The 22,861-nt window shown below is 38.6% G+C and overlaps 1 protein-coding gene across 11 annotated transcripts in view; it reads left to right on the forward strand.

Moving 5' to 3' along the window:
- WDFY3 (WD repeat and FYVE domain containing 3) overlaps nt 1–22,861 on the forward strand; it is a 178,362-nt gene that overhangs the window by 112,687 nt on the left and 42,814 nt on the right. For 8 of the 11 annotated variants that reach the window (XM_075149959.1, XM_075149960.1, XM_075149962.1 and 5 more), the window contains 14 exons: nt 117–298; nt 1,583–1,814; nt 4,816–4,976; nt 6,021–6,132; nt 6,562–6,752; nt 8,236–8,388; nt 10,882–10,955; nt 11,058–11,219; nt 12,616–12,710; nt 13,597–13,717; nt 15,304–15,521; nt 18,220–18,455; nt 19,730–19,864; nt 21,781–21,960. In XM_075149959.1, the coding sequence (XP_075006060.1) occupies nt 117–298; nt 1,583–1,814; nt 4,816–4,976; nt 6,021–6,132; nt 6,562–6,752; nt 8,236–8,388; nt 10,882–10,955; nt 11,058–11,219; nt 12,616–12,710; nt 13,597–13,717; nt 15,304–15,521; nt 18,220–18,455; nt 19,730–19,864; nt 21,781–21,960 (2,252 nt within the window). The remainder of the gene's footprint in view (nt 1–116; nt 299–1,582; nt 1,815–4,815; nt 4,977–6,020; nt 6,133–6,561; nt 6,753–8,235; nt 8,389–10,881; nt 10,956–11,057; nt 11,220–12,615; nt 12,711–13,596; nt 13,718–15,303; nt 15,522–18,219; nt 18,456–19,729; nt 19,865–21,780; nt 21,961–22,861) is intronic. The other 3 variants (XM_075149961.1, XM_075149965.1, XM_075149966.1) reach the window with 2 other exon arrangements.

The raw sequence follows: 22,861 nt of genomic DNA on the forward strand, positions 1-22,861 counted from the left end.
TTTTGGCTTTAATGTATTGCTGTAGCTTGTTTCACGTAAAGTCTGATGACATAAGAAGCTTAAAACAGACGAATAACATTTCTACTTGTGCCCACTAACTAGTACTTTTCCTTTAGTCGATGACTTCAGTGAGGAATCGTCATTTTACGAAATTCTTCCTTGCTGTGCCCGTTTTCGCTGTGGTGACCTCATTGTGGAAGGCCAGTGGCATCACCTAGTCCTGGTCATGAGTAAAGGCATGCTAAAGAACAGCACAGCTGCGCTCTACCTTGATGGACAGCTTGTTAACACTGTTAAGGTAAAATAAATCTTTAAATCCTCATTTTTACTGGTTGGAGTAATTTCTCTCTCTCTGCGCATATATACGTGAAAAAACCCACACAAAACAAGAACAACAATATCCCCCCCCCCCAACAAACAAAACCAATCCGAAACCAAAAACCAAACGCGAAATGAGGAGCCTTGCAAAAAAGGGGTCTTTGCTCACTGCACAGCTCAGACCCAGCCCTAGTCCTGTTAAGAGGAGAAGATAATGAATACTTTCTCAGGTGTGAGCGATAGTAATGCTAAAGTGAGGTGGACATGTTGTATTGAATGTGAGGCAAGTGTGGCACAGGTACGCTGCTGACTAGGTTAATTAGAAGGATGATAAAAAGGTGAAGATTTATTCCAGGACCATGTAGCAGATCTAACTTTGAATAATAGGGAGATGACAGACTAAGACAGTTTTGCCAATTTAGCCATGTTTTTCCTTTCCCAACCCTCTTGCCACTGCAGAAATAGTATCCCCTTGTCAGTGATAGCCACTGACATGCCAATGTTGTTATTAGTTGATTATAGATGAAACACATTCAGTGTTACTGTACCGCTAAAAGTAAAACAATATTTTGACTTTCAGTTTACCTTTCAGTATTCCTTTTGCAGAAAGAGGACTATAGTAACTTTACTTGTTATGCTAATAGCTGTAATACATGAGTATGTATACGTGACTACATTCAATAGCTGGTAACAGAATTTTTACAAGGTAGATAGAAAATGCCTGTGACATTGTTACTGCCATTATATATAGGCCAGCATCTTCTCCATGTATTTGTTTTATTGCCATCTGAAAATCTTACCGAATTGAGTTCATCACATTTGCACTTTAGCTCGAAACTGTGTCATTACCAAAGGTATGTTTTCACTGGCTGAAGAAGGAGGAGAAAGAACACAAGGTTAGGAAGATTGTCTTACTGCTTTTGCAAAAAATAACGACGATCATAAAGCACCATGTTTTTAGAAGCGAGATACACCCTTGTTCTTTAGCGTTTTTAAGCACAAAACTCGCATGTTCTCATCCTGTGTTTCCATACACACCTTCCTCTTTTGAAAGCCACTTAACTTCTGATCTTTACATTTACTTTCTGGTTAATGTTCTTCACTGACTTTTGCTGCATGGTATCAGAATACCATGCGTTACATAGCAATCATTTGGTACATCCCCTGGTTTGCAAATTGCTTTCCCAAATTTCTGATCTGTCTACTTTCTTTTCATGGTACCCATGCTATCTCAATAACTTCACTATGTTTTTCTCCCTTACAGCTTCACTATATTCATAGTAGCCCTAGTGGGTCTGGTTCTGCCAATCCACCTGTAGTCAGCACTGTTTATGCCTATATTGGCACACCACCTGCACAGCGCCAGCTCTCTTCATTAGTGTGGCGTTTGGGCCCTACACATTTCTTGGAGGAAGTTTTGCCTGCCCCAGGTGTTAGCACCATTTATGAGCTGGGACCAAATTACGTCGGAAGCTTTCAAGCAGTATACATACCATGTAAGTACAATTCAAATGGCAGCTAGTAACTTGGTCTGGATGTAGTGGAATCTTTTGTGTGCATATTGGCAGAAGAGGTGAGAAAGGAGAGTACGCGGTAGCAGAGAGGAAAAGCTAGCTGTTCTCGGGAAGAAGATGAGTAGCTGCTATTGAAGAAGATGATAGAAATCCAAATTACTGTTTTAACATACTTCTGGTAGTTCTTGTACTGAGATATGCTAGAAGTGCTTGTATTCCTCACTTTGGTTTTAAACTAATTAGAAATGCTTAAGCCTATGATTATTCATACTGTATATTATATTTATCTGTAGAAAGTGAAATTGGAAAGGCATTTTAACTTGTCAGTTTCTAGTGATAGCACTCATTTGCAAATCTGCGATGTATTCTGTACTTTAAACACAGCTGTCTTGAAATGTCATTATTTACAGGGCCTAAATAGGTCAACTGAGAAAAAAAATCAAACGGGGGGATTGTGGTGCAGCAGATAGTCTTTAAGCATTCATTGCAAACAAATATGAGCAATTCTGTTACATTTTTTAAGTGTTCTGGCATGAAATTGAGGGGAGTGCAACACAAAAAGATGTGAATAACCTTGTTAGAAATGTGTGTCCGTCACCCTGTTTTTATTTTATTCAGACAACAGATTCTTCATTAGCTCCGGTAAGATGAACTGTCACTAGCGAGATTTTCCTGTTCTGTAGCGCTCCCTGTCTTTCTGTGCAGTTAGAGTGCCTCCTCACCAACATCAGTATTACGTCAGAAGATGCTCATTGCTTTACCTGGCTATCACAGGGCTTTTCAGTGAATCATAAATAAAAATAGGGAATGTATCAAGTCGTTTTGTCCTTGCATTGTCTTTCCCCGTGAGGATCATAATGCTCTCCAGCTCTTCCAGAGAGAAACTGTCACCATCTCAAGGAAGGAGGCAGTGAGTGATGAGAGCGATAGGAAAACAAAAGTATGTACAGGGAGTGCAGTCTTACTTTTCATGGTGAAAGCTTTCCCTAGAGTGGTCTCGCGCTCTCGCTCTATCTCTCCCCACCCCCCCCCCCCCTCTCCCCCCCCTCCCCCCCCTTCCCTCTCCTTCTCTCTCTCCCCCCCCTCCCCCCCTCCCCCACCCCCACCCCCACCCCCAAATGTAGATGATCTTCAGGCTGTGAAAGAATGAAGCATCATGAAAAAGAAGGTAGCTTTCCTTGCCCATCTTGAGTGAAAAACTTCAGGGAATTGAATTTTGTCATCTACAGATGTGTGTCATGTACTTGCTTTTTTGACAGCTAGACAAACCTGGCAAGCAACTCTGGATTTAGGTATCTGCTAGTCAATTATAATTTCTTCTGGAAGGCATTTTGACTGGTGCTGTGCAAGTACCAAATTAGCCAAAGGAAATTCCGTGAATGTGGATTTGTTCGTTCACTTGCAAGAATTAAAGATCTTCCTGTCTTTATGCTAAGGCCATGTTCACCAGGAAGCCCACAGTAAATTAAAAGAATTCTTCATTTCTTAACATACACCGCCACACTGGAAAAATTCAGTATTTCTCCTGCACAAGCTTTGCTCAGTTTGTTGTATTTCAGGAGTGGTCTGCTCCAGAACAAAGGGCGTGTTTCTATTTGGGGCTAAGCTTCTGTTCACGTCATGTGCACTGTGCCAAACCCTAAGGAGTTTGATAGGGGGTGCAGTGTGAAGCGCTGTATCTTACCCTTTTATCTTGGCTTCTCTTTCCAAAATGCTTGTTTTTCCTTAGTGCAATGATTATTTGTGGGAATCCTGGAGAAGGGAAGAGCCCTTGCAGTCTTCTGCTGTTCTCCTTTACAAGGAAATTGTGTCTGACTTGCCATTTGCCCATACAATGCTTCTTTCGGAAGTTTTGTCCCTGTTTTCAGTGAGCAAGATTGCCATCTTCTGAGAGTTTGTCCTGTGTTTAAATAAAATGAAAAATCTGATACTCTTTGAGCCTTGAAAAGACCCCTCAGAGAGCAGTTAATAGTTCAGGAGAAGGAATTCCTTTGGCTGTTCACTGAAATGGAGGAATGTTCTCAGGGCATCCGCATGAGCAGAGGATCCAATGAGGATCTAATTTATGGGGAAACCAAGACTTCTGAAAGTCTGTCTTAGCTGAGACTTGACAGAGGCTTGACCCTGGTTCAAAAAGTTATGTAGACACCCAGCTTCTCATTTGTTTCAGTGTTAGGTGAGGAGCCTTTATGCTTTTTTAATTCCATTAATGTGTTTTACTGGATTTGCAGACACCTTTTGACCTGGAATGAAGATGCAGAAGTGAATCTCTAGTTGAGCTTTCAGGTGCTGACTTTTGCACACTTCCTCTAAGCGTTGTAGACAGCTGTCAGTCATAGTGTTTGCAGTGCCTCACAAGAAGCACCCACTTTTGGAGCAGTGGATACAAAATATTAAAGATACGGTTATATATTCTCTTTGATGCCTGGGCCTTTTGGTCTTTATTCAGTCTTGCATCTCTTGTACCATTCTCTAAGGCAGTTTTCTGAGCAAAGTGCTGTAAAAACCCTGTTGTCACAGGCAAAGATGCAGATGTACCAAATACATGTCTGTTTTTTGATTACTTTGTTTTTCTTCAGGTAGGAAGGGAAGTGAACAGCCCTTAGGCTGTACGCAAATTGAGTACAGGAGTAATGTTGCCTTCCAAAAATTCAGACAAGGAAGCACCACATCTTCTATTGCTTGGCCAAACCACAGGCTGCCAGTTGTCATTACGGGTTAATATTGTAGACCTTCTTGAAAGGAAATGTTTGCTGTGCATTGCCCTTTTATCTTAAATAGCAGATTTATTCCATGACTCTTATGCTATCAAGTTACTCTTTGGTGCAGTGAGCAAATATGCAAAGACAATATCAAATCTCAGCTATTTGTAAAACCTTTCTTCTATACCTATTCTGCAATATAATCTGCTTAGGATTTTACTCTTAAGACTGAAAAGAAAAACAGTACTATTACTGAAATGAACTTTTATTTTGTCTTTAAGGCAAAGATTCGAAGTCTGAAGGAATCAACCCATCTCCAGTATCTTTGGTGCCAGAAGAGAAGGTCTCTTTTGGTCTCTATGCGCTGTCAGTTTCTTCATTTACAGTGGCAAAAATAAGGAAAGTTTACAACAAGTTGGATAGTAAAGCTATTGCCAAACAGGTATGTTGGGAAATGAGTTGGTTAATGCGTACTACTTCTTTGTTCCTTTCTTTTAACTTCTTTCAAGGCAATTTGCTCAATACAACCAGGAACAATAATGTACTTGTCAGCAGAGTTGCCCATAATCACTTTCAGGTTTTTAAAAAAAAATTGAGGGAGATTGTACTCCTAGACTTTATTTGTGTTCTTGAAATTACTAGTAGCTATGTATCTTAGCACCTTTTGGAGGTATTTTGGCTTTTTAATGTAGATGGCAGTTGGAATCCTGTTGCAAAACAGTTAAGATTATATCGTTGAACAATATTTTCTGCTGTTGCAGATGAACAAAGCTGATAGCTTAGTCCTCTGACTGTGATTCAGATTTGGAAACCAGAATATCGGTTTACATTTTTCTTCAAAGTACATTAAAAGTCAGTGAATTATTTGTATAAAAGGATCATGTATGAAAAAAGGCTGAGAGAGTTGGGGTTGTTCAGCCTGAAGAAGAGAAGGCTCTGAGGGGACTTTATTGCAGCCTTTCAATACATACGGGGGGCTTACAAGAACAACGGAGAGAGACTTTTTACCAGGATGTGTAGTGACAAGACAAGGGGCAACAGTTTTAAACTGAAAGAAGGTGGATTTAGATTGGGCATAAGGATGAAACTTTGTACAATGAGGGTGGTGAGACACTGGAAGAGGTTGCCTAGAGGAGCTGCCCGATCCCTGGAAGTGTTCGAGGTCAGGCTGGATGGCGCTTTGAGCAACCTGATTTAGTGGAGGATGTCCCTGCCCACAGGAGGGGGATTGGACTAGATGATCTTTAAAGGTCCCTTTCAACCCCAACCATTCTATGATCCAGTGGAATTATTTTTAAACTTAGATTCACCTTCCTTAAACTTGGGAGGCTGGAGATTTCTCTTTACTTTAGAGAATGTCCTAATGACTCTCGCATAGTTCTATTTTGTTATGTTTTACTCACTCTTTATCACAGGAGGAAAACATACAAGTTATGTTCAGGCTTACATAAAAAAACTTCTTCCCTTTTTTTCTTGTTTTGTTCAGCTGGCGATTTCTTCTCATGAAAATGCCACACCTGTGAAGCTGCTACATAACTCAGCAGGGCATTTGAATGGACCAGCGCGCTCCATTGGTGCAGCTTTGATAGGATATTTGGGTGAGTTGAGTACTTGAGAATTGTTATGTTTAAACATGATTAATTACTTGTCAATAAGAACTTAGGTCTAGAAGATAAATCATGTAATTGATGAATGTTAATGGTACATTGTTAAATTTATTTAGCATTTTTATATTTTATGGCCATACTATTATCTTTTTTCTTTTTTGCTAACGTGAGATGCTTGTTTCAGTTTATATGCGTTACCAATATGAAAATATACTTAATTGCTTTACCTTAGGTCATAAACTATTTTCCAGTGCAATATTTCCTTCACCTCCTCTTCTGAGGTGTCATAGTTCTTCTAGTGGTATTCTTTTCATAATTCAAGCAATGCTAGAATGCAAATTACTTGCGTGTGTTCACAATGATTTCCTACAAGAATTAGATTTAATTTGATTTTAATTTATTTTCTCTGCCTATGCACAGGAGTAAGAACATTTGTCCCCAAGCCTGTTGCCACTACACTGCAGTACATTGGTGGAGCTGCTGCTATTTTGGGACTTGTAGCCATGGCATCAGATGTAGAAGGGCTGTATGCGGCTGTGAAGGCCTTGGTCTGTGTGGTAAAGAGCAATCCACTAGCCAGCAAAGAAATGGAAAGAATCAGAGGTTATCAGGTGTGTAAGAAATGTCTCAAAACAGACCAGGCTGATTGAATTTCACTGTCTGTCATAGCAGTTCCCGTGAAGATTATTTGTTGCATTGTGGTAGCCTGAGTTTCTGCTCTTAAGTTTACTGACCTCTTGGCTAATTAGCATAGATGGGTTATTTAGGTTGGCTTTTAAAGGAGAGGGTGGAAAGTTTTGCTAAGCAGTTGTGCACGTTTAGCTACTTTGCTGAAACTGACCCTTCATTAATAGCAAGCAAGAGCACAACTATAGCACTTAAATGATTCTTTTCCTGTGATTGTGAATCCACCCCTGCAAGCCCGGGAGCTTCTATCTCCGTGATCTGCTAGCAAGAGAGGAGGATAGGGACATATGAAGAAAACCGAACAAGTGGACTCCTAGAATCATCATTTTGAGGAGACTGCACAGACTTCATAGTTAGTGATGCTGTTTGCTTTCAACTGAAGATTTCTTAATTCTCCATTGAGGTGGGGAAAGTGCTATCAGTTATGCAGAAGGATTGGTTGGCTGACTTGAAAAGATCTTCACGTGACCAATGCATTTTACATTTCTCTTGAAGATTGCTTTACTGAAACAGAAGGTTCGTGCTGTGGTTTGGGCGGCATATTTACAAACCTTGTAATGCTAATGGCTAGTAAGTTATGTCAAAGCATACTATTCCATGTAGCCTGTTGCAGACCTTGGCTTACTTTGACTAAACAAATCTAGACAGTGTCCTCCTTGCACCATAAGCAGTCAGTGGATCATCACATATGACCTTACATTCCACTTGTATTGACCTCAGCAAATAGCATGGTTTGAGAGAGATTCCCAGAAATCTGTATTTCTTTAGTGATGCTTCAAGGAGGGTGGTGAAGCTGAACAGGCCAGTATGTTGAGAATTTATCAAGTTTGCATCAGAAGACGAGAAATAGCAATAGCATATCTGGCAGTTTGTTCTTTCCCAACCCAGACTGTAAGTTAGAGCAGAAACGAGGACTGAAAGGACGACATCTATGGTCATGCCTAGGGCAACAAAGGTAGCAAGAAAAAAGTAAGTCAGGCTTATTCAGATTTATGTTGTCATGGCTACTTTTCTTCAGTGCCAGAATACCTCTCATTTGTTCATGCAGTACTCTAGGGGTGCTCTATTTAAGTCTGCTGTGTCCGCGGTTGCTCTCCAGGAACACAACTATCATGTGCTGTCTTAAACTGTGACTGACTACCAGAGAGCTGAGGTGTGTCTGTGTGTGCCTAATCCTCAAGGCCTGGATACTGTCTGCAGTGTAGAACAGATGTTTTATGAGCTGGATGTTCCCCTTTTCTAATCAACTGTAATGCCACTTTCAAGCTTTTTCATCAAGAGTATCAACTATCAGACATACTTCAAGGGTCTTCTCGAAAAGGACATTTTATTCATGCTTCTTTGTGCTTAGACAGTGTTGCTCTGTGTTTATAGGCTACTAATTCCTTTTCTGTTTACTTGTTCAAGTTGCTGGCAATGCTGTTAAAGAAGAAACGATCCCTTCTCAACAGCCACATACTCCATCTGACCTTTTCCTTGGTGGGAACTGTCGATAGCGGGCATGAGACCTCCATTATTCCAAATTCTGCTGCCTTTCAGGATCTGCTCTGTGATTTTGAAGTATGTAAAGCTGCACAGAAAAGTGATGATGATACTGGATAGTGATTAAGTCAGGTGCTGATAGCATACTTTAAATATTGAACAGCAGCAAAATAGGTTGTTATCCTGAGAACTTACTATTTCATATATGGTACAGCATGGTAAAACAGCAGAACAGCAAGTTTATTGGTAACTTTTCCTCCTGAAGTGGCTTGAATCACTGTAGAAACAATGAATGCATACCACTGATGTTTCTGCTTTTTGTTGTTCTAGAAGATGGGTTTTGTAGTTTTCTGTTCCGCAGCAATTTCTTTTAACCTGGGTGTTCTGCATTACATATATCGAGGCATGAAAAACGTACCGAAAATAACAGTAGGAGGTAAACTTCCAACATAGCACATAGGAATCACTTTATCGTACGTCCCCTGCAAAGTTTATAGTAAGGCAGTTAAAATTCTGCTTGCACGACCTATGAAATATTTAAGTGTTGTTGTGTTAAACTAAGGAAAGTAGAAAAGCTCAGAAGGAAATGCTAATGTAATAGAGGCTGATAAACAGTGTTATATGATGCGTAGAACTTGTCGGTTAGTGTTTGCTTCTTTGGCATTACCTGTACCTGACACAAACTGAGTAAAAGTATTCTGGTTCACATATACTAAAATAAATAAATAAATATACTACTGCCACTACTAATCCAGCTATAAGATACTGACTTAATAGTGCAAGTCCATCTTGCACAAACGGCTTTATGGAGTTACCCATTTCCTTTTTTTAGATGTCTATTTGAGTATTTCAAAGCACTCCTGGAAACTTTATTTAAGGCTCTTGTCTGTGAAAAAACTCCTGCTGCTTACTATAGCCTTTATTTTAATAAAATCAACTGGCCTTTTTACCTTCCTTTTTTTGAGAGCCTAAAGGTCTTCAATGCACCCAACCAGTCCCCCTTGCCAAGATCAACAATGCACTATAATTATGTCACAAAAAAAAGAGGAAATGAAAAGGGCAAACTTGAGCCTCTTTTTTTTTTTAAACCTTAGTGAGGATCTAATACAGAGGAAATTTGTCACCCACCAAACTTTCCTCTTTTTTTTTTTTTTTTGAGGCGTAATATTAAAACTAGAAATAAGTTTGTGCCATGTCCTAATATAAATTCTTCAGTATGATGTAACTAGTTATTCTTTAACAAACCTTTTAAATTACAATAATGCTTCCTTTGTGCTCACAAAATTAAACATAGACTTAATAAAAGTTATTACATCTACAAGGGATAATATTTGTGGTAGAGGTCTTAAGGTAGATGAACTGTTTAGCAGGGAAGCGTGTGAATCATAGCCCAGCTCCTTTTACAGTGAGGCATTCTGATGATGATGAGCACTCTTTTTTTTTTTTTTTTTTCCTTCTTTCCCCCGTAAAGGAACCAGCTGAGAAATTTCATCAATGGTATATAGTCACTCAGACAACAATTACTTGTACGAAAGATCCAATTTCATATTGTTTAGTTTATGTCTTTTTTTTTTTCCCCTGAAGACCAAGAACAAATGGAGAACGAATACACTTAAGAGACTAAAAAAATAATAAAAAAAATGCAAGTAATAGGTTTGTGAGTCACTAAGAAGAAACTTTTCAAAAGCCTCAGTTTTTGGCTTTTTAAAATTTATTTATTTATTTTATTTCTGTATTCAGAAATCAGTGACCCAAATATTTCACTTAAATTAGATAAATTAGATGTTCCTACTCTTATGCTGAACAGGGAAATGAAAAGATTTGTTCTGATCATTTTGGATGATAAGATTAGAAGAAAAGCAAAAGCTAGAAAGCTTTTCATTTAAGCCAGTTCTGTACACCAGAGCACAAGTATTAATTATGCTTTGTTCAATAGCAAGTAAATTTTAAGATTTGCAGCTATAACTGTGAGCTTTCTGGCTTTTATATCTTTTATTACTTCTATTGATTGAACAGTTTTTAATTTTTTTTTGTAGACGATCTAAATAATTTAAAACGGTGTGGAGGAAATGCTGGGTAAAGATTAAAAAAAAAAATCAGCTAAGACCTTGAGTTCAATCTTGGCAGAAGATAGTAAGTTAATTTTACAAAGAGAAAATCTTCACTTAAGCCAAATAAACTTAACACGGCATTTCGCATCAGCCTTGTAAACCCCAATAACTCCTTTGGAGTCATTGCGCCATCTGTTTAAAGAGAAATTCCAGATAGTGTGTAACTTCTTTGTCTAGAACTCTCTAATTTTCAGCATGATACACTAACAGAGAATATGTTTGGTACCAATGTGTGTTTCTTTAGTCTTCGCTGATATATTTAATACTTACGTGAAGTTGAAGAGTAAACAATTGAGAACCTTGCAATGAGCTTTTGAGCGCGATGTCCAGGTAAATAGTCATGTACATGAACAGTTTTAGTCTCTTCAAGCCTTTCATAACCTTTGATATACTAATGTCCGTTTTTAATCTTAAAGTGGTTTTGTGTACAAAACATATAATTGTTTATTCTGTATTTCAGGTCTGGCTTCATGCACCCTATGAGCTTCATCTGTCATTATTTGAGCACTTCATAGAACTTCTCACTGAGTCCAGGTAGGAGCCAATGCCAGCCTATCAATGAGACTTACAGGATTAGGTTATACGTAGAGGATGCTCCAATTTTAAATTGCCACCTCCTTTCTTTCCTTCTTCCAGTGAAGCAGCAAAGAATGCTAAGTTAATGAGGGAATTCCAACTCATCCCAAGACTGCTCTTGACTCTTCGAGATATGTCTCTGTCCCAGCCTACTATTGCTGCGATTAGTAATGTGCTGAGCTTTCTGCTTCAAGGCTTCCCTAGCAGCTATGACTTGCTCAGGTAGCCTACACCTATGATAATTCTGGCTTTTGTGTTTTTATTATGTTGATGATCTTGGTCAAAAATACATAATGATAATATTGCTTTGGAGTAAGTAACGTGAAATGCTAATGTACTGAATTTTTTCCTTTAAGAGGTAACTGAACTAGACATAGCAATAATTTTGTTAATGCCTTGATTTACATATTAAATTCAGCTTGTATCTAAACAGGTATGAATAAATGATTAAACTGGCTTAATGTTCTGCAGGTGAAAAACGGAGGTGCTGTATTGCAGCTCCCTTGTTCATGTGAAGCACTGGGCACTTTTCTTAAATACAATTGAATATTACTTAAGATGGAGTATAATGATACTTCTGGTTAAAATACAGCTTTGATTACTTTCCCACAATAAAGATTTAGTTCAAGATTTTTTCTTAATCGTAACTGTGTAGAAAAATATTTAAGGCTGTCGGATATAGTGCTATTAATTCTGACTGTTGAAAATTCCATAAATAATTGCAGTTCATACATACAGGAGTATTTGAAATGCTTTTAAATGAGTTCAGCTCCTTGAAAACTTAATTTTTCTTGTCTCCTGTTTCATTGTAATGGAAATGGATAAAATATTGTGGGGCTTGGGCATTCTTTGCAAACGAGTGGTCATGTTTTCAGCTTCTCACTTTAAGTACAATTAAAGGTGTCAGAAGCATCAACCTGAACATCTTTACCTTCTTTGTTTTAATTACACAGGACAAAAAATTATTCAAGAATAAACCTGTGGATTTTATGCTTAAATGGTTACGGAACAGATTGTAGAATGCCTATCTGAATGTTTCTTGTTCTCTTTCCTGGAAATAAAAATGAAAAATATTGTATAACTCCAGAAAAGTTATACTAGCTAGGGACCATTTCAGGTTGGTTCCAGAGGAAAGAGGAATATATTGCATCTTCTTTCTTCGAGTAGCATATCATCGTCTTGTCTTAGAAAACCATGACCTTGTGTTACATCACCTCAAGCTGTAGGCATAAATGTTATACCGGAGTTGAGTAATCACTGTTTTTGATGTAATGCTTGTTCATCTGTAATGGTTTGAGAATAATGTTTTGTTCTCCTTTCTTTAACTTGTGGTGTTCCTTTTACTAGGACTTGGTGGTATTTCCCAGTTTCCTTTCTTGAATCCTAGCATTTTCAGGGTCCCTTACCTGCAGACTTCTCTGCAAAAATTTCATTAATTACTACATGTTAATTTGTTTTTTGGCTAGTAGCTTTAGATGGAGACCGTTTTCCTCAATCTTCAGAAAGTTGACATTTTTGGGTATTGCCCTTTCACGGTTTTATATTTAAGGTGAATTATTGATAGATGAGAGTGCATCTGTCATATCAATGAGTGATGTTTTTTTCTGTATACATCAAGGTTTGGACAGTTCATCTCTTCCACTTTACCTACATTTGCAGTCTGTGAGAAGTTTGTGGTCATGGAAATAAACAATGAAGAAAAGCTTGACAGTGGTAAGTGCTGGCATGGCTTAGAAGCAGTAGAAGAGAAGTACTTTGTGATCGCTTCTGTGCTTAAATACTTAAAATGTAGAAATAGTGTCATTAGCAATACTGTAATTTTGTTATAACCTGGCTGCCAGTTACTTATGGTACTTCAGTTTTCAGTATTGCGTGCAAAGCAGTGCAAAATCCATGTACTCTTCTTTGTTTTCCTTCATTTAACACTGCATGGGTTTGTTCTGCTTCCTTCACTCGTTCCTTCAAATTAGCTGTGCATCTCTGCTTCTTTGTGGGGAGAGATGTCTCTCTGAACAGAAACGTTTTAGCCCCACAGTGGATGTCACCCAAATAACTAGAAGGGGGTGCCCAAAGATCCTATGTTTCTACATCTCTTCAGAATATACTGGGGACAAGTATATTCAGGGACAAGTGAGGGAGAAGAGTTTCTGCTTTACAGTTAGCTTTATTAGTCTCCCCACGATTGCATAATGCAAAATGTTTATCCAGCTACTGTATTGTGGGGTTGGGGGCAGGGGGGATGGGGGTGGAGTGTGTGTTTTATTGTTTTTATGTCTCTACTTGCCAGGAGTGACTAGCTTAGCTAATTTGGACCATCTCAGTTTAGATTATTGTCTGAAAAGCTGCCGATTCTCTTTTATCCATTCTTCAAACTGACCAAGCGCTGTGTGACGATGATAATGGGGTACCAAGCATTTCTCAACAGTGTATAGCAGGCTGCCTGCGCTTTAGCATGGCTTCCTCGTGACCTGAGTGGGATCAGGTTGGGTTTCCTTATGTATGGAGTTTATGAATAATCTTTAAAGTGTCCATGTTCCAAAAGCCTAATTTCTTCTTTTTTTTTTTTTTTTTTTTTTTTTTTTTTGTACTTGATGTTTAGGAACGGAGGATGATTTTGGAGGACTTGTTTCAGCTAATCTTATTCTACTGCGGAACAGGCTTTTAGATATCCTTCTGAAACTTCTATATACATCTAAAGAAAAGACAACTGTTAATTTACAGTAAGTACAAAAAAACTTGAGATAGAGAAAGGATATTATTTTTTATTTCAAGGGAGAGAATTGTATAGCCCTTCGATTCACTAGTTGAATTGCATAATTTTATAGAAATTATTGGGTGATTTATGCAGATGTCACTGAATTAACTTTGGGTATGCTAGCAGAAATAGAATGCATGATTATTGAGTTGTATGCTGTCAGTTGTGGTAGCAAGAATGATAGTACTAAGCAGATGCTGGCGTAACTAACACGTATCTTTCAGCTATTGCATTAACTGGTTTTTGTTTTGAATCTTTAAAAAAAAAGTTTAAGTCCATGGTTGACAGCATTAGTAGAAACTTATGCTTCAAGTTGGGAACAACAGAAGTAAATATCAGCAGGAGGGGAAAATACATGGTAGATCTGAGGGGAGATTGCTTGCTTCTTATTGTTACTTCATGGAAGAAAAATAACGTTTGTAAAATTGTTGATTTTAAAACTTTGAGGGACAGAGGATCACAAGTGAATAGGATGCAGTGGAACAAGTGTGGATGTCTGGCTACTTTGATTTTTTTTAAGTTTTGTTGTCTGGAGAGCCACTTCTTTAACCCTCTGCTCCACTTCGCGTACTTCTTGGTGCTGTTTTCTCATAACTTCATGTGTGGCTATAGAGAAAATAAAATCTGTTGAAAGAGAAAACTTTTGTTTTCAGAGAAGTGGGATAGTGGAACTTCTCATTTGGTTAAGATCAAATGGCTTCAGTAGGGGTTATTGTTAGGATCATTGACCCTAGAATGCCCCTTAGTTCCTTAAAACTGCATGCGAGGGAACGTAATATTATAGTTTAATGAGGCACTAGAGTCACATGGTGAGTTGGAAAAGAGACTTTGAAACACTGTCAAGTTAAACCTTGACATAATATAATTTTCAAGCAGCTGCCCAGTAGGGTTTATTGAGTCTCTTGGAGGCATTTTGGGGATGTATGGCATATGTAGATTATATAGTGATTGACTGAGTGTTGGTTGAAATACAACCCGAACCAGTTTGAGCTTTTCAGCAATGCTGCTTAAAAAAAAAAAAAAAAAAAGGAGGAAAAAAAAAAAGACCATATTCTTTCAAATAATTCCCAAGCAACTCTTCCCTTAATTAAAAAAAAAAAAAAAAAAAACAAACAAAAAAAACCCTTCATTTTTTTAATACTAATTTATTAAAAAGGCTTGTGAAAACTTTCTACCTATGTATGGCTCAACAAAAAGTATTTGGAAATTACAATTTGTGGACAAACGTTTCCAGTTCAGCATCCACATTTGTTGTCAAAAGCAGCAATTGGAGAAATCTCATACAATGGAATAGTCCCAGGAGCTGTATATAGTCTTCCCTTTCTGCTAAACAAATACCCTGTATGTTTTCCATTTAACAAGATTTGGCGAGCAACATTTCTTGTTGTTTAACAAGCTTACCTAAGAATTTAGTTAACTCTTTGATAGATCTAAATTTTCTTTGATCTTGAAGTTTGTCCTGTAGTGGAGGAGACTGATTTTTGCTATCTAGTAGGAAACTAAATGCTGTAAAATGTGACTACTTTTTTTTTTTTTCTTCTCTTTAATTAGGGCTTGTGAAGAACTGGTCAAGACACTGGGTTTTGATTGGATTATGATGTTTATGGAAGAACATCTGCATTCCACCACGGTCACAGCAGCCATGCGAATTCTTGTGGTCCTGTTGAGTAATCAGTCCATCCTTATCAAATTTAAGGAGGGTCTCAGTGGTGGAGGCTGGCTTGATCAGACAGATTCTGTCTTGACCAATAAGATTGGTACTGTGCTAGGTATGACATCTCAGCCCCCTCGTGACTGAAGGATTGCGTGGGAGTGCATGCGCGTATGTGTCGAGGCAGGGGTTATTGTATGAATACTGTCTGGCAGATGCATCCTTGCTGTTACTATTGTCTGTGCTGCAATCAGATGCCCCTGCACTTCGTTTTTCTTACAACTAAGAGTTAGATTTCTTAGGCAAACGGGAGAGGTTTTACAAAACTGCCCTTCAATTGACATTACACAGATTTCCTTGTAGTTCAGTATTACCTCATCATCTGCACAAAGCCCGTGTAGCTAATCAGTTTTTTCTGTTACCATCATGGTAAGGTTAAGTATGTCCTGTGGGCAGGCACATCTGAGCTAGATGCAGAGGTAGCATAGCGCAGCACCTCATGTACATAGCTAATAAAGATTCAGTAAAATTTACTCGTTTGTTTACTTTTATTAGCTAGAACATCATGCGGTGTTATACCTGAGCTACTTTGTCTACTAAGTTCTGTTTCAATTAGATTTACCTGTTTGGATTTTTGCTATCTTGGGAATTTCTGTGTTCACGGTATCATCTTAGCCTTTCTTTTCCTCTCCCTCTCCTGCGTTCTTCTGCATGCATGCGCACTTGCGCTCTCTCTCTTATTAAAGACTTATTTTGCAGGTTCTTAAAGCCTCGTTTATCCATGTTATCAGACCTTTCCGTTACCCCATGTGATCTAGAATTCAGTGTGTAAGGCTTTAGTGCTGCAGGACCTATTTTGAACATCTCTAAGCTGTCTGAAATGCATCTCCAAGTGTCTTAAATAATGGATGTCAATTCTGTGTAGATAGGTGTAGTGGCGATTTCCATGGACCTGGTTTTTTTTAGCCAAAATAAGGTAGTGCTTTTCAGATGAATGTCCATTCAGACCTGATGCAAACCCATTGACATTAAATGGGAGTCTTTCATGAGCTTGAGTAGGCTTTAAATCAGGGCAGTGGTATTAATAGTACTTTCAACTTCATTGTTTTTTTAAAATAACTGTACAAGGAGCCACCTCTCTGTGTTGCAGCAGTATATGATCTGTTTCTGTGCTAAAGATTTTTCTAAATTGCTTTATTGTAAGGAAATAATTATGAAGTGTTGTTGAAGTGATCTTTCTTCAGGAAGAGGGCTTTTCCTGAAATGAAAATATAAAGTCCATTTTTTTTCTGCTTTGTCTCTTTGAAATCTATCAAAGTATCTTATGCTATCTTGTCATTTTTTGTATAAATAAAACTGTCTATTAAGTCTGTCCATTTACAGTGGTTTCGTGTAATATATCCCATAATATATCCCTCAGGATATTCAACTAGGAACATAGGATGGTTCTTTGCATTATTAACGAATTAGGAAAGTTAAGGAAAACAGTTTTTCTGAAACCATATGACACGTGCATCTGTTATTTGGCTAATTCTGATTAAGGTCCTGTATTTTATTTAAGAAACAATTTCTGCACAGGGATGTGCCTTGCTTGCATGGGCCTTAAAATTTGAAAACCACTGATATTTTAGGGAATTGACTGTTGTTTATTCAATATCCACTTTAAATGTCCAATAACATGAAAATTTTCTTCAGTCACAAAATCTTTCTAAATAAGATTTTGATTTACAATCACATTTGGAGAGCCTTTGTAGAGTTTTTCTATTTATCTTATTATAGTATCACTTTAATTGAATCTAAGCTAGACTGTGAGCAAACAGATATTTTTAAACTTGTGTCTCATCAAATGATAGTGACAGATTACGTAATTTTCATACCCTGTGTTTTTTAATAAATTACAACACATTGGCTCCAAGATTTCTCATGAAACCAAATACGAGCCATTTTTGTTCAAGGTTACTGATGGAATTCCTGCAACTTTGTAGCAAAGATTTCATTAGTCTGATTCCTGGTAGATGTTTTCTCTTTAAAAAGTCAATTTCTGGTGGAAAGAATATCTGTATTAGAGACTCAGAAAAACAACCTGGTCTGGGCACTGTCAGAAGTGCTGATGTACTATCTGTGCTGATGTAGAGACTGAACTGTCTTCCTGCCTCCTTCCTCACTTGAAAATAAGTGCTTCTGCTGTCCCGGTGTATATTTTTTGTTTTTTTAATAGGAAAATGAAATACATAGGCAGAAGCAGGGTCATGAAAGGTGAGTTTTGTGCCTCTGGCAGCACTTAAGATAAAATAAGAGCATTTAATGCTTCATACCAGCTGGTTAATCAGTAACAAAACAGCTGAAACAAGATGGCCCTGAGACATCTTTGGAAACAAATTAGCTGCCCATCAACTTAAATGAGCCATGGGATTGCTGGTAATATAAATCTGAGATTAAGGTGATACTTCCCTCTCAGCCAGCAAAATACCTTATTTCAGAAGCTTGGGTGTTTTAAAAGTCTGAAATTGTGGTCACAGTCAGAAAATGGATCTGTGTGTGTATGCAGTAGCATTAGGCAGTCTATATGGAGCAGTGCTATCTATGTGGTATTGGAAGGCAATAATTTCCTTTTTTTTTTAATTGATTTAAAAAAATTAGACGTCTGAAGCAGAATTGCATAATATGTGCGTGATAGTCTGTATACACGTTCATTTTTTACAGCGTTAATTTCTGAGGAGGTAGGCTCTCAAGTTCACTACTTGAGTAAAAGTGAGCTTCACGGGCATTTCCCTATTAACATTTTTGGCTTTTTGTATTTTTTTTTTTCATCTTAGGGTTCAATGTCGGCAGGAGCGCTGGTGGCAGATCGACGGTGCGGGAGATTAACCGGGATGCTTGTCACTTCCCAGGCTTTCCCGTTCTGCAGTCCCTTCTCCCGAAACACACTAATGTACCTGCACTCTATTTCCTCCTCATGGCCCTTTTCCTGCAGCAGCCAGTCACTGAACTGCCCGAAAACCTGCAGGTCAGTGCACCTGTCATCAGCAGCCGATGTAATCAGGGTTGCCAGGTAGGGATTATCTAGTAAGATGTAAACGTAATTCTGTCTGTCGTGAAAGAAAATGATGGATTAACCAGGCCCCCTCCTTCTCTGCAGCTGACTCACAGTCACGATGTGGTATTTAGTGCTGAGCTATTTGGGGTGGGAGAACAAGGTACCGTGGGAGTATGTGGAAGCTAGCCTGTTACGGCATAGCTGTCACTGGTGTCTTTCTGGTTTGTTTTGGGGTCAAATGAGAAGCAGATCCCTGGTTCGAGCTGGCATGGTGTGGGCATTGAAGGGGGCATAATTTTTTTGTTGGGTTTTGGTTTGGTTTTTGGTTTTTTTTTATTTTGGTTTTTTTTTTTTGAAGAGTGGGGAGTTGCTGTTGTCAAAGAGAGTTCACGAGGTTACAGACAAAACAAGGTAGCTTTTATTTCAGAAAGTCTCTGTGGTTTTGTAGGGAGGCATCTCAGTTGTTGCTGGAAAACGTTTATTGTTCTTATTTTGAACAGCTTGATTTTGGACTTGTTTTAATTATATGTAAATGAGTAGCTATTATATGGTCTACAACAGAGTCCTAGGAAACCTTAGTATAGTGCTTTATGGAGAAAAGCCATGCTCCAGATAGACAAGGTGCCTGTTTAGAATGGGTATCAGTGGGAACCGGAAAGTAAAAATTTCAGACGAGAAGGTGTTCTGCCTGCCTGTGTTCTCAAGAGGAATACTTGACAGCACATTCAGCACTGTACTGCAGTGAAGTAGAGGCATGAAGCTCACCTCCTGCTTATAGCATTGAAGTACAGCACAGTTAAATCGAAACTGAATTCAGCTATTTAAAATATTTAGCAGTAGCACTCTTAATGCTAGAGGTGGGCACTTTGTCCTTTTTTATTTTTTTACTTGATTTAATTTTTTGGACTTGCTGGAAAATGCAGCTTGGTTTGTGTGTTTTGTTTATTTTTTTTCTGTGGGATATCATATGGGTTTTACTGCTAGATGTGAGTGAAGTAAACTGAGGTGATTGTGCAGCACTTGTGCTACAGGTCTCTCCTTGTTTCAAAACACATACTTTGAGAAGGTGAGAGTTGCAGTTACATTAGCCCATGGTTAGAAGGAATTTTCTTCAGTGACACATGACCTTCATATGAAGCTTTTGGGGATAAAGTTTGGAGGACATGAAACAATTCATGTTTTAGATACTGCCAAATGTGCGTATTGTAGGTATAATAAAAAGCAGTATCAAATTGCACGGGAGAAAGGGGTCATTTCATGTCATCTTTCTTCTCTTTCACCTCTTACAGTTTGATTTAGACTCTATTTGGACATTCATATTTGGAGTTCCTGCCTCCTGTGGCACCGTTACTTCTTCAATACACAGTGTTTGCACAGAAGCTGCCTTCTTGTTATTGGGAATGCTGAGAAGCATGCTGAATTCCGTAAGCATAAAAAATTTTGCTCGTATTGGAATATACAGAATTGTTCAACTTTGCCATGTGGTCAAAAGCCAAATTAGAAAAGCTGAGGTTTTGTTAGTGTCACGACAAACCCAGCTGTGAGTTAGGCTCATAATACTTGGGTGAAAACCATCATTGTCAGTGGGTTATTCTATCTTACTTTATTTTTCAATATCTGTAGAAATATTAGTGGCCACAAAATTAACTCTGCTTTTTCACAAAAAGGCTGGGCTTTGTGTTTTGCTGCAAATAAAACAAAACAAGAAAGCAGAAGGATAAAATGTCCTTGGCAGAGATCACTGAATTTCTTTCCTGATTAACATTGTGGGGGAATGTTTGAGACTCTATATCCCATCTGCTCAGAGCTATGCAAGTTGCAGATTTCGTGCATGAACGTTCCACATGCAGAGAAGTCCCCTGACTATTAATAGCCACGTGCTGGAGGAAATAAATTTACTGCCAGAAAAATGTGTCGTCTTCTCATCTTTGAATCTAATGTCAAGAGTAGTGAAAGTTGGTTTCTCAGTGGGAAAATTTTGTATATTCTTGGAGCCAGTGTGTGTTATCTGCTGAAAATTATCTCATGAAATGTTTGAAGATCAGCACCTGTTTGGGTGTCATCTATTTTGTCGTCATGTGTTTGTGATATGCTCTGAGAAGCATTGCTTGCGTGTCTCTCCCATGTTAACATGTTCAGAAATGTCTTCTGGACGTGTGTACTGGTTACACGTTTGTGACCTGCTGTGGTACACATTCCTGTTGTCACGTGTTCTGTCTCTTGCTGGTGACCTGTTCTGTCATGTGTTTGGTCCTCACCTGTTCGGACACATTTGTGACATGCTCAGAGACATGCGCTGTCTCTTGCCTTGCTGTCTTGTGCTGTGTCATCAGGTGTATGTTCAGATGTGCCATCACATTTTGCGTTGACGTGAGTCAGGTCATGTTTACCAACATGTTTTGAATCATTACAGGTTAGGACACATGTTTTGTCTTATGGTCAGTTATGTGTTGTAAACGTGGTCAGTCTCCTCTTTGTGATGTGCTCGAACACGTGCTCAGGCATAGGTTACTGTCATGTGTAGGCTGCCGTGTGTAACTGCTGTGGGTTTACCACATGTTCCGTCATGTGTCTGGTTACATTTCATCATGTGGTTGCAACTTGTTCCAGCCTGTTTTATCATGACATGTCCTGTTGTCATGTTTGTCATGTTCAGCCACATGTTTTTCATGCATTTATGATATAGTGACATGCTGCCGTGTATTCAGTCACATGTTTGTGATGGCTTGGACACATGTTCTCTTATCACGTATTCTGTTGTCACCTGTTGCAGGCACATGGTTTGGACACATGGTTTATGTGTGTGTTAGAAGTTGGTGACTTGTTCAATTGTCACACATTCTGGAGGCACGATTAGCCATGTATTTGGTCACATGTTTGTTGAGGTGTTCATCATATGGTGACATGCTCAGACACGTGTTCTGTCACATTGGGTCAGGTTTGTCACATGTTGGTGATATGCTCGAACGCATTTTCTGTCATCTGTTTGATCAGATATTAGGTCACATGTTTGGGCACTGTGTCTTCAGTGATGTGTTTGACAAGTGCTCCAACACACATTTGACATGTTCTGGATGTGTTTTTCAGACTTGGTCGTGTGCTTGGCCACACGTTCAGTCACTTATTTCTGCTCTGCTTGAATAAGTGCTTGTCCACAGGATTGATCACATTTGGCCCAGTCTCTGATCACGTGTCACGATCACGTGTTTCATTGCACATTTGACAATGTGTTTGGTTGCGTATTTGACCCTACAGCTCCTCTTCCTGCAGCTCCTTTCTGAAATGAGTATTCTTCAATTAATGCCATCTGTGCTAATGTGCTGTTTGTTTTTCAACCCAGCCTTGGCAGTCAGAGGAAGAAGGCTCTTGGCTTCGAGAATATCCAGTCACCTTGATGCAGTTCTTTCGATATTTGTATCACAATGTGCCGGACCTCATTTCCTTGTGGATGAGTCCAGAGTTCCTGTGTGCGCTGGCAGCAACAGTGTTTCCTTTCAACATACGACCTTACTCTGAGATGGTAGGAAATCCAACTAGTTGGCTGTTTTGTTTTTCCCCTGAATGTTACTTTTGATGATTTATCGATTAACAGTCATACAAAGATAAAGCTCTACTTACCCTGCAGAAGGAAGTTGTTGTAAAGCCTGGGCTGGACATTTTGTACTTGCGTTTTGGAACTGAGAGAAGTGCATGTTCAGCTGAATGGCAGTTGCTGTGCAGTGACATCTGAAACTTTCATTTTAGGGGGAATGTATATGGTATATTTGTTCTCTAGTGGATCAGGTTTTTTCACTCATACGAACAACGTTAGCTCAGATTTACAAAAGCAGAAGAGACTGCGTCAACCTATGCTTTCAGCCCTCTGCTCTGGAGGATGTGATAAAATCTAAAACTTCTTTTTTCCTCCCACTTCCCATTTCTTCTTTTGTGGCATAACCACAAAACAGTGTTCTTGTATTACCTGGAACTACTGAGTTCAAGCCAGGAAAGGATGTGAATTCAACTTTGCATTGCCACCTGAAGTATTCTTTGAGTTAAGCGTCATTTACAAATTATACTATTTCTAGAATATGAATGGAAAGGAAACAAACAGTTATTGTTAGCCAATGTCTAAAAGTAATGTTACCAAGAACATGGAAGGATAGTTAGGCTTCAGGTTGGCAAATGCTAGAACTAGGGAGGGTGTGATAAAATACTTACGGAAATACTTACTGGTGGCATGCTATCTTTTTGTTGTCAATAGAAATGGGAGATCAATTTTTAAAGGTGTGTGCTGATGAGTCTCCCATAAAGATAGTTTATTTTGCTTTTTAGTTTAACTTGCACTTGAAGTAGATGCTCGGAGTGTGCGCTCTCTCTCTCAAAAAAGTGCCACTTACAAACTGGTAACGCTGATTTGGCATTCACCTGTATAGAGTTTT

Source organism: Calonectris borealis, chromosome 4, assembly GCF_964195595.1.
Source record: "Calonectris borealis chromosome 4, bCalBor7.hap1.2, whole genome shotgun sequence".
In the NCBI taxonomy this organism is placed as follows: Eukaryota; Metazoa; Chordata; class Aves; order Procellariiformes; family Procellariidae; genus Calonectris; species Calonectris borealis.